The sequence below is a fragment of the Poecilia reticulata genome, linkage group LG12 (genome assembly GCF_000633615.1).
Source record: "Poecilia reticulata strain Guanapo linkage group LG12, Guppy_female_1.0+MT, whole genome shotgun sequence".
NCBI lineage: Eukaryota > Metazoa > Chordata > Actinopteri > Cyprinodontiformes > Poeciliidae > Poecilia > Poecilia reticulata.
This window is the reverse complement of record NC_024342.1, coordinates 25,875,975-25,892,443: the sequence shown is the minus strand read 5'-3', so window position 1 is coordinate 25,892,443 and position 16,469 is coordinate 25,875,975. Positions and strand designations below refer to the sequence as shown.

Here is a 16,469-nt window from a genome sequence, read left to right as displayed (position 1 = left end):
TGGTGAACAACACGCCCATGGAGGGAGCGGTGCACTCCTTCGCTGTTCAGACCCTCAGGAAATGTGGCAAAACGGCCAAAATCGTAAGATTGACATTAAAATTCATCCGTCTGTCCTTCTTTCCTTTGTTCTCGTTTCCACACTTCCTCCCTTCCTTCATTTTTCCTTTCCTCATTTACTTATTTGCTCTTGTATCCTTCCTGCTTTGCTTTTATTTCCTTCCTTCTTTCCTTTTTGTATCCTTTGCTATTGTGTCCTTTCTTCTGCCCTCCTTTCACACCCTTCTTCTGTCCTTCCTTGATGTATCCTTCATGTTTCCTTAATTCCTTTGCCATTGTTTCCTACATCTTTCCTTACCTTGCCTTGTGTCCTCCCTTCTTTCTTCATGTTTCCTTTCATACTATGCTTATTTCCTTCCTTCTTCCCTTTCTTCCTCCTTTGCCTCCCTTCTTCTTTTCTTTCTGTATCCTTTGCTCTTGTTTCCTTTCTTCCTTTGTTAGAACATGTATTTCTCTCTTCCTGGCCATTAAACTAAATACTGTTACTATGCTGTTGCCATAGTAACACCGACACTTGTTTTTGTTATGAGAGGAAAAACGCAGAACTACGTTGCATAGATTGGTTCCAATAGAAGGTTTCTGCTCGGACTGCTTGTTGTTTTTCTAGTCCTGCTTTCATAGAAAATTGCAAAGTTCTGTTGGATCCGTGACTTAAAGAAACTGTGCTGTTGCCATGGTAACATCAACAAACCGTGAGGTTTCTCTCACCTTTTCTCTTCCTCCTCTTCTTCTGCAGACGGTCAAGCGCGCCAAGAAGATCCCGGTCAGCGTGATGCCCCGGCCCGCCTCGCCTGAAGTCTTCAGCAACGACAACTACAGCGACTACAACTACGAACCGGACCGCCGCAGCATGACCAGCGGCCGCGACAACAGCCTGGAGCGCCGCGGCTACGGCGACTCCGGCTACCAGACCCGCGACCGGAACTACGACCGTGGACGGAGCGCCGAGCGCGACTTGTGCCCCGACCGGGGCGTCCGGCGTGACGGCAGCAGGGGCCGCACGCTGGACCGCGACTACAGCCCAGACCGTCGATACCTCAGCGAGCGCGCCCTCGACCGTGACTACAGCCCAGATCGCCGCTACCGCAGCGATCGAGTCCTGGACCGCGCCCCGAGCCCGGAGCCGCGCTACGGCCGGGACGGCTACAGCCCCGGAAGAGGCCAGAGGCGCGACCCGAGCTTCGAACGCGGTCGGGACCGAGACCGGGAACCGAGATACAACGAGGCGGTCCGTAGGACGGCGAGCAGAGACCGCCTGGATCGCTCACCGTCGCCCCCTGCTGCTCCCATCCCACTGCCCCGGCCGGGCCGCGACCAGGAGCCGCTGGAGAAACCYGTCAACGTGCTGCTGCTGAAGAACCATCCCAACGAAGGTGAGCGGCCCGAACTCTGCAGAACGACACGATCTGTCCGCGGTTCTAATGGTCTCAGCTTTGAAACGATTAATCGAGAATAATTTGATTAATCGCAACTATCAGTTATTGAAATCACAACTAAGCAGATTAATCATCACTGATTGTCAGTCATAGATATTTTCAATCACTTAGTCACGATTAATCATATTYATCATGATTTTAATTTATTATTTTCATTTATCAAGATGCTTTATTAATCATAATTAATTGAATTAGTCATGTGTAATCAATTATTGAAATCACAATCCAAATAGTCATCTATATAAATAATTGATTATTCTGTTTAATCATGATTAATTGATTACTGAAATAGTAATAGTAGTCCTTAATGCATGGCTAATCATTTGCTGAAACGATTWATCAATTCTTTTTAATCAATTAATYGTGATTAATCAATTATTGAAATTATAGTAGTCATTAATGCATGGTTAAATTTATGTGCAACGTAATTTGGTGTTAAAATAAGTTAATCAGATTTGACTTAATTTTTTGATATTCCTTGGCTTCATAATGTATCTTGGTACCTTTATCGATTAATCATGATTAAATAACTGTCAAACTAATTTTACGATCAGTTAATCGCTAACTGGACTAAACAATCTTTAAATAAAGTCATTTACTGAAAGAACAACACACTAAGAGCAGTAACCGAGATGGAAATGTAAAAAAGTCGTAACAGTTTTTGACTTTTCAGGCAAAAAGTTTGTTGCACAAGCATCTTGATTGCGTTCTGTGGCTCGAGGCAGTTGCGGCTACCGCTAACTAGCTGCTAACAAACCCCTGTTGGCTAATTAGCTAGCCTTTTTTCTGCACAGACTCTGAGTACTCTATTAATTATTCAGTCAATTAATCAAGTAATGATTGCTGATTGTTTCACCACCCTGGTGAAACACCCTGAGTGTTTAACCAGGGCCTGCTAGCCTGCTAGCTAGCCCTGGTTATCTATGATTAGTTGCCACACATAGTAACATTAGCCAAAATTAGCCTCCTAGCTAATTCTGCTTTGCACTGAACTGTTTTGTGTTTTAATTTAAAATGTTTCCACGTTTTAGACCGTTTGCTGTTTTCTAGCCGTTTCGTTTTTGGTCTTCCTTCTTAGCTAAAAATAGCGCTTAGCTTAGCATACACACATCAGCGTCGTTCTGGGGTCCAGATCTTCAGAACAGAATGGAGACGAGTTTGGTCATTAAAATCAAACCTGAGAGGTTAATTAGTGGCGACTGGCCTTCATCTCTTCCTTTGAATCTGATTTAGTTGCTGACAGATTAGCAGAGCAGCAGCTCAGATGTTTGATTAAAGCTAAGCTYATAAAACGAGATTATTACAGTATAACTAAGGATTAGGTTAATGTAGTTTTTGCAACATTTTAGTAGTTTTATCCAGTCTCCTGTGGTGATTCTTCTGATGCAAATAATGAATTTACTGAAGTAATAAAGGGAAAAAGAGAAGATTTTTAGCTGTTRGCTSCAGATTGGATTAAAACTCTTAAACCAGGASGGATTTTTGCAGAAATGGTCATTTATGAACACTTTAATAAGTTTAATATGACTTCCTCTACTTTTAAATCTTCCAAAATGCAACATTTTCTCATCTTCAAGTGTGAAATTAATCGTTTTGGGACCCGAGGAGGAAGATTTTATTTTATTTTTTTACTTTAATTTCTCAAAATAATGATGCATCAAATTTTTTATGAAATTATTAATCTTGGACAAAGCAGGCATAAAACCACAGAAAAGGAACATGTTAAAGAACACGAGAAGATTTACATTTATATATATAGAGGTTGAAAATATTTAAGTATTTACTTCAGGCTGCTGCTCTGAAAACTAAAATCTTTATTCAGCGGGAAATTATTCTCCTTCCTCACTAAATATGTTCAAATCAAAGGCTGAAATTTCTATATTTCTCAGGGTAAAACGATACTTTCCAAAACATTTTGCAGGTTTTTTTACAGGTTCATACCAGATTTGCTTTTAAAATGTGACATATTTGTGTGTTTGGCATCAGAGTGAATGTTTGTGATCTCGTCCTGYAGAGTACGGCCTGCGCCTGGGCAGCCAGCTCTTCATCAAGGAGATGACGAGCAGCGGCCTGGCCGGCAGAGACGGGAACCTGCAGGAGGGAGACATCATCCTGAAGGTGGGACCTCAGAGAGGCAGGGAGGGGAATTTATGAGATTCAGAGTTTATTCAGCTGGTAGAAAAACCAGAGAGGGAAGAGAGAGACTTCCTTTATTCCTTCTTCTCTTCACTCCTTTATTTCTACCCTTTTTTCTCGTTTCCTTCCCTACTTTCCTTTTTGTTTTTTCCTTCTTTCCTTTATCCCTTTCCTCTCTCTTGTTCTTTTTCCTTCCTTTTTCCTTCATTGTTCCTTATTTGTGCCTCTCCTTTCCTTCTTCCTATCTCCTTCCTTGTGTCCTTCACTTTCTTCTTTTCTTCAATCTTTCTATCTTTACCTGTTTGTTTCCTTCCTTTCTTTTGTTTAGTTTTCCTGCCTTTCTTTCTTCCTTTTTTTCCCTCCTTCTTTGTTTCTCTCCTTTTCTTCCTTTCTTGTATCATTCTTGCACTTCCTTCCCTCCTTGTGTCCTTCCCTTTTTTCCTTCCTGTTTCTCCCTCTAAATCCCGCTCTCTCCCATCCCTTTATTCTGATCTTCCTTCATCTTTTTTCCATCCGTTTTTCTTTTTCTTTCTAACTTGTATTWTTTTTTTTTCTATCTATAAACACAACTGGTCTCTCCTCCTCCTCTCTGACCTCTGACCTCTCTCTCTCCTCCCTCAGATCAACGGCACGGTGACGGAGAACCTCTCCCTCGGCGACGCCGGGAAGCTGATCGAGAAGTCTCGCGGCCGGCTGCAGCTGGTGGTCCAGCGCGACCGCCGCCAGATCCTGATCCGCATCCCGCCGATGGTGGACAGCGACTCGGAGCTCGATGGTGAGAGACCCTCCAAACTGAAAACCAGCAGGACCTACCCGGTGTGAATGCTCGCCTCCGCCGCCGCCATCATCATCATCACCGCCATCATCATAGACRTACTTTTAAAACGCTTAAGAGAGAGAAATAACCCACCGCATGTGAACTTCCACTTGTGAAGAAATTGTTGCCATGCCAATAATGTTGCTGTAACTTGTTCTACGCTCATTAAATAAAAGCTTTTACTTTTACTCTCATCCGCTTTTAGTCGTATTTAAATATTCAAAKATTCACTCCATGCAGCAGCAGCAGCTCCTCTTTTTATACCTGGTTTTTTGGGGTCACATGACCCAGACGGAGGACTCTGATTGGTCCAGCATGACCCACTTTGTCTGGTTTGTGTCTTCATGTGTGAAAGTGTTCATTCCCCTCCAGCAGGGTGATCTAATCCCAGATTATAATCCTGCTGTTGGATTTCCACAATACAAAGGATTTTTGTTTTTTGTTTTTTTTTAGCTCCCAAACATCATCCGTTCACTTCATTTTTTTCCCTGCACTGCAGAAACACAAAAAGTATTTTTGCTTAGTTTCTTGTGTAGATATTTTAACACACTGAAAATGAGACGAATCTAATTTTAACTTTTCAGCAAGATATAACGGCTTGTTTAATTCCTAATTATTCCTTGTGTTTGTTTTATTGATGATTTCAATAAGACATTTTTCCCATGTTATAACTGAAATGACAACCAGAGTAAAATCTTATTTTCCACAAATGATTTTATGCAAAAAAATGTAGTGAACATATTTTGTGTGGCCCAGGCTTTGGTTGCTAGGTGACGGTRGAATTCTACTGGGGTTGCTGGGTGACGGGCGGAACTCTGCTGGGGTTGCTAGGTAACRGGCAGATTTTTTTCCCATAGAGGAAATAATCTGCCAATGGTACCAGAATATTTCTGTCAATTTACTTAAAACCAACTCCTGTCTTGGTGAAAAGTTATTCAGTTTTCTCTTATTTCAAGTGTATTAATATATTTACACTAGAAACTAGACTAAAAATCCTTGGTAATATTTTGTGTTTTTGCAGTGTGCTGCTGTCATTGTCTGATGTTTTTCAGTTTAAGATCCACAGATCTGCTTACGCTTGTAATTTAGTCGGGACGTTTCAAAACAGGTGAATCTGTTTTGCGTCTGTTTCGGTTTCTCGTGGGGCTGCAGGAAAGAGACATTTTTCACTTCGCCTGTCGTGTTTTTTGCAGATATCTCTGAGATCGAGTCGTACCGCTCTTACTCTCCACAGGAGCGAGGTCATCCCTCTGACCTTTCCTCACACTCGTCCAATGAGAGGCTTCGAGACAAACCCAGGTACGCYGTCATGCAGCCAAACGCGGCTCGCTTTGGTCTATTTTCACCGTCTTAAAATAAACCAGTTCAGCTTTGATTCAGGTATTCAAAGTAAGGAATAACCTGCTACATACAGCTGAGCTGTAGAAAGATGTTGCATTCTCTCTGTTTGGSAGAAATACTTGATCTATTTCAGGTCAGTTAGCATCAAAATTACACAATGTTGGTGGCAACAGCTAAAAAAAACRTATTTGTGATTCAAGTTCTCGAGGGTCAGAACACGACCTTGTGGTACTCCTAAGATGTTTTGAGTTTTAAAATATTAGTTTTAATCATGTTAAGACTTTATTCTGGTGATGACTTTATTTTTGTATTACGAGTTTATTCTCATTTTACGATTTTATTCTTGTAATACTAAGATTTTATTCTCATAACACGACTCGTTATTTTTTGTAATACTTGTTTGTAGAATTTCTTGCTAACTTTTTTTTTTTTTTTTACTGTCAGAGACGATCCTTCTAGCAGGTTGGCGAAAATGGGCGCGATGCCGACGCCTCTCAAAAGTCTGGACAGGCATGAAGATTCCTCCCCTTTGCCGCCAGAGAGGGACGAAACTCGATCCGTGTCGCCGCCAGGTAAACGTCTTCCTGCCTCTGAAGATGTWMAAACAAGCTGATTAAAGCACAATATGGCTGATCTGATCGTTTTACCGTTTTCATTTGCAGCAGCAGTTGTCGCCCCAAGAGTTCAGGTTCCTCCAAAAGTCCCACTGAAGCCGAGCTTGGAGGATCAGGAAGTCTACGGGTCAGTGGTTTATGTACCACTCTCATCTTATTCACRTTCAGAAATGTTGCACATTTGCACAAAGCTGGAGGACAAAAAGACGATTCTTTAACGTAGCGGCGCTGCAGCGGTAGAACAACTCCATTAACTAAATGAAACCTGGAGATGAAGGTATTAATTTATTTCACTGTGGGGAAAATGATGCAAAAAAGCAGTTAAAAACAACTCAAAGCCATTTTTTCCTGCTCTATTTGTCGGCTACACTACGCGCAGAATTGTTGCCATAGCAACTGCCAACAATGCCCCTTTATGTTTCAGGATTCAACACCAAAAAACACTCAATCGTTTCCCACACAGAGAACAGAACATTCCGTCTGTTACAATTTTGTTTTTAGGCTTCATGTTTATTTTGTGATTATTAATAAGTGATCGCTGTGATAGTTAAGCTAACATAGTGGCRGTTGATTAGCTAATTTAAACACCTGCTTTACTGTTCATCTGTCAGATCTGGTGTTTAGGTTGCATTTTTTTATATTTTCTAACTGAACTGAAACACCAAATTCCACAGCANTGTATTACGAGTTTATTCTCATTTTACGATTTTATTCTTGTAATACTAAGATTTTATTCTCATAACACGACTCGTTATTTTTTGTAATACTTGTTTGTAGAATTTCTTGCTAACTTTTTTTTTTTTTTTTACTGTCAGAGACGATCCTTCTAGCAGGTTGGCGAAAATGGGCGCGATGCCGACGCCTCTCAAAAGTCTGGACAGGCATGAAGATTCCTCCCCTTTGCCGCCAGAGAGGGACGAAACTCGATCCGTGTCGCCGCCAGGTAAACGTCTTCCTGCCTCTGAAGATGTWMAAACAAGCTGATTAAAGCACAATATGGCTGATCTGATCGTTTTACCGTTTTCATTTGCAGCAGCAGTTGTCGCCCCAAGAGTTCAGGTTCCTCCAAAAGTCCCACTGAAGCCGAGCTTGGAGGATCAGGAAGTCTACGGGTCAGTGGTTTATGTACCACTCTCATCTTATTCACRTTCAGAAATGTTGCACATTTGCACAAAGCTGGAGGACAAAAAGACGATTCTTTAACGTAGCGGCGCTGCAGCGGTAGAACAACTCCATTAACTAAATGAAACCTGGAGATGAAGGTATTAATTTATTTCACTGTGGGGAAAATGATGCAAAAAAGCAGTTAAAAACAACTCAAAGCCATTTTTTCCTGCTCTATTTGTCGGCTACACTACGCGCAGAATTGTTGCCATAGCAACTGCCAACAATGCCCCTTTATGTTTCAGGATTCAACACCAAAAAACACTCAATCGTTTCCCACACAGAGAACAGAACATTCCGTCTGTTACAATTTTGTTTTTAGGCTTCATGTTTATTTTGTGATTATTAATAAGTGATCGCTGTGATAGTTAAGCTAACATAGTGGCRGTTGATTAGCTAATTTAAACACCTGCTTTACTGTTCATCTGTCAGATCTGGTGTTTAGGTTGCATTTTTTTATATTTTCTAACTGAACTGAAACACCAAATTCCACAGCAYATCTACAGGTCCAAGTTGTCATAGTCAAGCTAGCATATTTCTCTAGCGTGGAAGAGCTGCTTGTCTCTTGCTCGCTGTTTTTGTCTCTTATTTAAAACTTTTTTCTGATTTTATCATCTAGTTGTTGTAGAATTGACTATTGGTCCCTGCGTCCTTTTTTCTTTTGTATATCAGGCGTTCATTTAAGATTTAGCACGTTATGCTAACAGCTAAAACCAATGGTAGTCATCTTCAGGCAGCAGCTTTTTGTGTCCCCCAGCCAAATTGGTCTACATGAGTAATGAAAGGAGAATTTGTCTGTTTTTCTAAACTTGACTGTTTTCGTAACAAAAGGCCGAACACAATAATGGTGCGCTTCAAGAAGGGCGACAGCGTCGGGCTGCGGCTAGCCGGAGGGAACGACGTCGGCATCTTCATCGCCGGCGTTCAGGAGGACAGTGCGGCCGAGCAGGAGGGTCTTCGGACCGGAGATCAGATCGTTAAGGTGCCGCCTTTAGGTCCTCGTATTGCAACGTTCACATGGTATCTAAATGAAAACCCTTCAGTGACTTTCTGGTCTCTGCCTCAGGTGAACAGCGTTGACTTCAGAGGGATGGTGCGTGAAGACGCCGTCCTCTACCTGCTGGACATCCCTAAAGGAGAAGACGTGACCATCCTGGCTCAAAGCAAACCAGAAGGTACAAACACAGAAATAAAACTCCAGTAAGGGCGAAAAATGATTCGGTAAAAAGTCGAGTCAAGTACTGAGTCACTGATCAAATTATCAATCAGATGGAACAAAATATAAMGTTGAAATTTTTATATTTTAAAGACCAAAACAACAATAGGTCATATAAGTAACAACATTTCAAAATAACTTTTTTCCAAATTAGTTTTTGTTTTCAATAAACAAACTTTAACAAAACCTGCCGTWTTGTTAAAGTTTGCAGTTCTGTCTGTGTTTGGTGAAATTTTGGTTAAAACATGYAAGAATCCATCCAAACCCAACAAATTCACTTCCACAACTGGAGCATTACAGCTTTCACCATGATGTTTATCACCATGATGTGATAATGTTGTATATATACAACTGTGATAAAGTTGTATATGTACAACTTTATCACAGGGTGTTCGCACATCCTTAACTAGTTTTAAATTCATGTGACTTAAATTAAGGCCTTAAAATGTCTTGCATTCAGGGGCAGAATGCAAGTTGGCCTTAAATATTTTAATCACAGTTCTATTCTAAATATTTAATGTTTGATAACTTTGAGACGCGCGCAGATTCAATACGTTCTGTAACTTGAGGTTGTTGAGGCTACAGCTAACTAGCTGCTAATATAYCTTACTAGCTTGCTAGCTATTTAGCGCATATCCTGGGAAATTATAACTGTATTGTCAGTTGATTGGTTGACATTTATCTTCGATGCTATGTGCTCGGCACTAATACAATATATTAGTTTTCCTTTGTACCTTTTAGTTGTACAGGTCTTAAATTTCATTCATAATGGCCTTAAAAAGCCTTGAAAAAGCTGGTGAAACCGTGTTTCAGAAACTGCTTTGGATTTATTTCAAATGTAATAAACTCAAAAGCAAAGGAGAAAAAAGTAGAGAGAATACAAGATAATGTGTTAAAAGTCTGTTTCTAAACCTGCAGAAAGAGGAAAAACAACAGAAACCTCAATAACAAGCTTATGAAATGTACATGGAACCAATACAATCATCTGTGAATCCAAGATGATTTTTGTTTTTCTGGCTTCAGTATATGAAGACGTTCTGGCATCCGGACGCGGCGACTCGTTCTACATCAGGACCCACTTTGAGTACGAGAAGGAGGCGCCGCAGAGCCTCCCGTTCGGCCGGGGAGAGATCTTCAAGGTCACCGACACGCTGTACGACGGCAAGCTGGGCCACTGGCTGGCCATCCGCATGGACCAGGACAACCAGTCGCCCGAAGTGAAAAAGGGAATCATCCCCAACAAGAGCAGGTGGGCGGTCGGAGAAACGCGTCTGAGACGGGAAACTTTCAGCGCAGAAAACCTCTGAAAAATCTCCGTTTGTGTCTCAGAGCTGAACAAATGGCCAACGTGCAGAACGCTGCCAGAGCGGCGTCGGGCAGYGACAGAGGAGACTTCTGGAGGCTGAGAGGTCAAAGGGCGGCGAAGAAGAAAGACCTGCGGAAGAGCCGGGAGGACCTGAGCACCGCGCCGGTCGCCACCAAGTTCCCCGCGTACGAGAGAGTGGTGCTCCGAGAAGGTAGGAAACGTTTCCTCCCATGTTTTCCTGCTGGCTGGCGNTGTGATAAAGTTGTATATGTACAACTTTATCACAGGGTGTTCGCACATCCTTAACTAGTTTTAAATTCATGTGACTTAAATTAAGGCCTTAAAATGTCTTGCATTCAGGGGCAGAATGCAAGTTGGCCTTAAATATTTTAATCACAGTTCTATTCTAAATATTTAATGTTTGATAACTTTGAGACGCGCGCAGATTCAATACGTTCTGTAACTTGAGGTTGTTGAGGCTACAGCTAACTAGCTGCTAATATAYCTTACTAGCTTGCTAGCTATTTAGCGCATATCCTGGGAAATTATAACTGTATTGTCAGTTGATTGGTTGACATTTATCTTCGATGCTATGTGCTCGGCACTAATACAATATATTAGTTTTCCTTTGTACCTTTTAGTTGTACAGGTCTTAAATTTCATTCATAATGGCCTTAAAAAGCCTTGAAAAAGCTGGTGAAACCGTGTTTCAGAAACTGCTTTGGATTTATTTCAAATGTAATAAACTCAAAAGCAAAGGAGAAAAAAGTAGAGAGAATACAAGATAATGTGTTAAAAGTCTGTTTCTAAACCTGCAGAAAGAGGAAAAACAACAGAAACCTCAATAACAAGCTTATGAAATGTACATGGAACCAATACAATCATCTGTGAATCCAAGATGATTTTTGTTTTTCTGGCTTCAGTATATGAAGACGTTCTGGCATCCGGACGCGGCGACTCGTTCTACATCAGGACCCACTTTGAGTACGAGAAGGAGGCGCCGCAGAGCCTCCCGTTCGGCCGGGGAGAGATCTTCAAGGTCACCGACACGCTGTACGACGGCAAGCTGGGCCACTGGCTGGCCATCCGCATGGACCAGGACAACCAGTCGCCCGAAGTGAAAAAGGGAATCATCCCCAACAAGAGCAGGTGGGCGGTCGGAGAAACGCGTCTGAGACGGGAAACTTTCAGCGCAGAAAACCTCTGAAAAATCTCCGTTTGTGTCTCAGAGCTGAACAAATGGCCAACGTGCAGAACGCTGCCAGAGCGGCGTCGGGCAGYGACAGAGGAGACTTCTGGAGGCTGAGAGGTCAAAGGGCGGCGAAGAAGAAAGACCTGCGGAAGAGCCGGGAGGACCTGAGCACCGCGCCGGTCGCCACCAAGTTCCCCGCGTACGAGAGAGTGGTGCTCCGAGAAGGTAGGAAACGTTTCCTCCCATGTTTTCCTGCTGGCTGGCGRCGGTAAATCCTGACGTCCAGTTTGTGTTTGTAGCTGGTTTCAGGAGGCCGGTGGTGATATTTGGGCCGATTTCTGACGTAGTGAACGAGAAACTGGCCAGCGACCTTCASAGCGAGTTTATAATTGCCAGTAAGTATCGTCTAAACTTCCTTCTTTTAGAAACTGTTCAAAGTAGCAACTGGTGCAATTTGTTCAATTAAAAATACAATTTGGATTCTTCAAGATTGCTGTAATTATGAATTTATGGTAATTACAATTAATGAAGCACATTTTAGCATTTACTATCAGCACTAAAGCAATCATTTCTGTTTTTTTGGTCAGGAATCCTTAAAGACCTTTGACCTCTGATTAATGTGYCTCAATAATATTTCACCTGCTGCTATTGATTTAGGCTGGTTACAGTTTCTGCTTTGGAAAGATGCAAAAATATGGAGCTAAATTGGGGCCATGAAATTGGTAAAAAAAAAAAAATAAATAGTGGAAGATTTTAACTTGAAACCAATTTGAAAATAAAGAAGAAAAATCTGGCACTTTTTGTTTCAAACTTATTTTTTTAGTTACCCTTTTTACAGCTTATTTTTTAAATTCATATGTTTGTATCAGTTTCTAAACAAAAATAATCAGCTATGACTCAGGAATATGGAGCTAAATTGGGGCTAAACTGTTTTTTTWAAAAGCTGAAAAAAAAGAAATGGAAAAAGATTTAACTAAGAATTAAAACTGAAAAGAAATTCAAAACTTTATTTTGCTGCTTTCCGTTCAGCCTTCCTRTTATSAGATGGACATTTTTCTGTCTCGTGTTAAATGAACTACAGAAATTGTTACTGTAGAAACTCACTTTTTTATTATTCAAAATGAACTTCATGGTTTATACCAAAGTTTATTTTAAACTTAAAAAACTTCTGTGTTTCAGAAACTGAGCCCAAAGACGCTGGAAGTGAGAAATCCTCTGGAGTGGTGAGACTGAACACCATCCGACAAATCATTGAGCAGGTAGTGGGTTTATTTTTTTATTACTTTTAGCCAAAAGTCTTTTATTGGTGGAAATAAAATCCTGAAACGCGGCGGCGTCGTGCAGGACCTCCACGCGCTGCTGGACGTCACCCCCAAAGCCGTGGACACCTTGAACTACACCCAGTGGTATCCCATCGTGGTTTTCCTGAACCCGGACAGCAAGCAGGGCGTCAAAACCATGAGGAGCCGCCTGATGCCCGGGTCCAACCGCAGCGCGCGGAAGCTGTACGAACAGGCGGTGCGGCTGAAGAAGACCTGCTCCCACCTCTTCACCGGTCAGTGGCGCCTCACAGCGAAGCGTTTCAAACTTTCTGTCCGATTCGCTCACTGTTGATGCTCCTGTTGGTTGGGAATCCAGCGACCATCGACCTGAACTCGTCGAATGACGCCTGGTACGGCAGCGTGAAGGAGTCGATCCGGGAGCAGCAGGAGAAAGCAGTGTGGGTGTCCGAGGGGAAGGTGAGCAATCAGAATATCATCTAATTTATTAGAAATGTCTGCTCACACAGCCAACACTGAATCAGCGCATATTGATGGAAGGTTTAGTGGAAGGAAAAAGTCTAATTGGAGAAATTACAAACCAGCAAATCCTAAAATTGCTGAAAATATCAGACTGTGAATGTTTTAAGTAGCTGAAGACGATAAACACAAACTTTTTGTTGGATTTTAAGGTTTTTGATTTTTGACAGAAAAAGTTAAATATCTGAAACTAGATGAATAAATAGGTAAATAAATTAATACAAGTGTTTAAGCAGCTGGAAGTTGTTGGTCTTTTTGGAGAAAAACTCAATTTCTGTTAAGATCAACTATCAAACAGACATTTTGCTGGACTAAAATGTTCTGTTAATAATTAAATGGCTGAAATATTTGAACTTTAGATAAAAAGTATCAGTTGTATTTTCTGATTAGTTTAATTTCAGCAAAATTAGACATAAAAAGCTGTAAAACAAATTTACAACAGAATCGATGTAGTTTTGTCTGAAATGAGCTGAAAATGTTGATTAAATGGTTAAAGTTGCTGAAAATGCCTCAAGTAGTTCAGATATAATGGAAACAAAAGTTTTACTTCAATTTTAAAATGTTGTTCACAAAAAATGTGAAAAAGTTAAATATTTTAGAACAACAACATTGAAGTAGCAGYTGAAAGTGTTGGAAATGAATATTAATGAAATGATTTAATTCAAATTCCACCAGCATTTTGTGTTAATTTCCCTGCAGATGGACGGGTCAGAGGAGGACCTGGACCTTCAGGACGACCGCATGTCCTACCTGTCGGCCATGAGCGCCGACTACCTGAGCATGGACAGCCGCCTCACCAGCGACTACGACGACACGGCGGACGAGGGCGGGGCTTACACCGACAACGAGCTGGACGAGCCGCTGGACGACCCCACGCCCGTCTCCGCCATCAGCAGGTCGTCGGAGCCCGTCCTGCCCGAGGAGCCGCGCCGCGCCAAGAGGCCCGGGAGCAGGGAGGTTCTGAACCGGGACCCCAGCCCGCCGCCTTCGTTTGTTCCAGAACCACCAAAGGTGAGCGGCAGATTTCAAACCTCCCAACTCAGGATGTGAGCCGCAGCTCAACGCTGAGCTCAGCTGCTCCAATAAAGATTTGAGTTAAAGATTTGATGTATTTTACGTGATGATGCTCCGTATGTTGCTTTAGAAAACATCCAAGATGGCGTCACGGCAGAAGAGCTGCAAGATCCGTTTAGTTTTCACAAAACGGACGATTCTGGGCCCAACAAGTTCAGAGCTTTATCTTGATAAAAGGATGAAACCTCAAACAGTCGAGCACTTCTGCTAATCTAAGGTGTTTGATCCGTTGCTTAGCAACGGCGGCGACTGCTTAGCAACAGTCACTGTTCCTAAGCATCTCAAATTTGTTGCTCTGCAAAATTTTTGTGCAGCAAAAAATTTTGACACCAATTTTGTCTGATTTGGTGATGCTGGAGGCTGGATGASCTTTTGACTTTTAAACTTTATTAATATCTTCACAGCCTCAGCARCACAAATTAAAATGTTTGCTGCAMAAACGTAGCCGAGTTGATTGGTTGGCACCAGATTTGAAGGCGGTGGAGGCTGGTTGACCTTTGACCTCTGGAAACATTTATTAATATCTTTAAAATGATACTTTAGCTGCACTAAGGTTTGTTGGATCAGCAGAAGGTCCCATCATGACGGGTAAAGATGATGAATGAATTCCCGGCGTCTCTCCCGGCTGCAGGTCCGACCCCAGGCCCGGACCGACTCGGTGCGCAGCTACGAGTCCCACTCCAGCAGCACCATCAGCAGCATCGACGCGGTGGCCGCCAGCCGGCCGGCTCCACCGCCGGTGGCCTTGAAGCCCAACGTGRCCCGAATGCACCAGGCCTCAGAGGAGCTGGYGCCGGCGAACCCGCAGGAGGAGGAAGACCCCGCCAACAAGTCCTTCCTGGGAAAGGTGGGAACGCGGAGCGACCCGTTTCCTTTAAGACTCACTTTCTCACTCCTTTCTGCCTCACGCTTCGCTTAGTAAACTTGTTTCCTTTTCTTCCTCTTTGCTTTTTCTCTCTTCCTGTTATGAAATAGAGAATGGCCAATCAGGTAACTCCACATGTCCACATCCTGTTTCTGGGTTCCTGCACAAAACTTCACCGTTTTCTGGATTTAACCAGAAGTTAAACCTGAATCCTTTGAGCGCGACACACTTTGAAAATGATGCAGCTATGATTAAAAAAAAACAGAACATTTAACGTTAAATATAAACTTTTAAGCAAATAGTTGAGAGAAATAATGTGGCATTTATGCTGCCTGCTAACAATAAGGCTATTGGTTAAGATKAATCTGAATTTGTWTATTAGCAAATAGTTTTACAATTTAAAGATTTCCATTAATTTCAGTTTGACATTTTATACAAAGGTAAAAAAGTAAAAGGTTTGAAAAGTCAACAAATCCTGAATGAGATGAATAAATTGGGATTRAAATGGAAAGTTTGAGAAGGGATAACTCTGTTTTTGTTGAATTTTAAGGTTTTAGTTCATTTTAAAGTSTTTTTTTCCTCTAAATGTTGGTGAAGAGGTTTAATCAGCTTTAGAGAAAAAAACATTTTACGTTTTATTTGCTTTTGAGGTGTTTGGTTAGTTTCATGTTGGYAAAATTAAACGRAAAATGTTAAAAATCTTGGAAAAACRGCAAAATTAAAAATGAGATGAAAATTTTGGCAATTAAATGAATAAAAATGAGCTGAAATGCTAGAAGGAATCGATAAAATAGACGTGTAGGAACCCCGTGTCCATCAGTCACAACCAGCCCATAATCCTTCACTCTCCATGTCGGCCATCTTTCTTCCTTCCACTAACTGAACCTCGTTTTCTTCCAGATCAAAGCCTTTGAGAAGATGGACCACTTGGCCCGAGCTCAGCGTCTTCTGGAGCTGCAGGAGGCTGAAAACGCTCGGGTCAGTGAAAASCCGCCGCTCCTTTAGTCTGCATTCAGACCCGTTGAGGTTTCCGGGTCCGGCTGCCAGAACAATAGCTTCCTGACAGGCTCCTCTGAGGWTCCGCTGAGATTCACTCTGACATTTCTGGGTCTGTTCCAGTTGGAAATCGCCCAGAAGCATCCAGACATCTACGCCGTCCCAGTGAAGCTGCCAAAACCCAACCAGAACCGCCCCCAGCCAATCGGGTCAGAGCTTTTTCTGTCTCATTTTCTACAGAGATGGAAACGATTTCAACCGACTGAACCTTCACTTTGTTTATGTCAATCAAAATGAAAGCAGCAGAATCTGCTGGATATTTTTATAAAACATCTAATCAATAGACACATGATCAATATCAATAGATGATTCATCTGATAGAATATTCACTGAGCGCCGATCCAGAGCCGCACAGCATTCTGGGAGATGTAGGCAGAGGAGGACGTTAGCCACT

The 16,469-nt window shown here is 42.1% G+C and overlaps 1 protein-coding gene across 1 annotated transcript in view; it reads left to right on the top strand.

Annotated features, from left to right (window-relative positions):
• tjp2a (tight junction protein 2a (zona occludens 2)) overlaps window positions 1-16,371 on the top strand; it is a 35,290-nt gene extending 18,919 nt beyond the window's left edge. The window contains exons 4-23 of the mRNA XM_017307746.1: window positions 1-83; window positions 796-1,432; window positions 3,510-3,613; window positions 4,253-4,406; window positions 5,642-5,747; window positions 6,234-6,361; window positions 6,452-6,530; window positions 8,399-8,549; window positions 8,634-8,742; window positions 9,807-10,032; window positions 10,113-10,300; window positions 11,581-11,676; window positions 12,461-12,540; window positions 12,626-12,836; window positions 12,920-13,020; window positions 13,780-14,091; window positions 14,786-15,001; window positions 15,130-15,144; window positions 15,920-15,997; window positions 16,139-16,371. Of these exons, the coding sequence (XP_017163235.1) occupies window positions 1-83; window positions 796-1,432; window positions 3,510-3,613; window positions 4,253-4,406; window positions 5,642-5,747; window positions 6,234-6,361; window positions 6,452-6,530; window positions 8,399-8,549; window positions 8,634-8,742; window positions 9,807-10,032; window positions 10,113-10,300; window positions 11,581-11,676; window positions 12,461-12,540; window positions 12,626-12,836; window positions 12,920-13,020; window positions 13,780-14,091; window positions 14,786-15,001; window positions 15,130-15,144; window positions 15,920-15,997; window positions 16,139-16,312 (3,248 nt within the window). The 3' untranslated portion in view covers window positions 16,313-16,371. The remainder of the gene's footprint in view (window positions 84-795; window positions 1,433-3,509; window positions 3,614-4,252; window positions 4,407-5,641; window positions 5,748-6,233; window positions 6,362-6,451; window positions 6,531-8,398; window positions 8,550-8,633; window positions 8,743-9,806; window positions 10,033-10,112; window positions 10,301-11,580; window positions 11,677-12,460; window positions 12,541-12,625; window positions 12,837-12,919; window positions 13,021-13,779; window positions 14,092-14,785; window positions 15,002-15,129; window positions 15,145-15,919; window positions 15,998-16,138) is intronic.
• The last annotated feature ends 98 nt before the right edge of the window (window positions 16,372-16,469 follow it).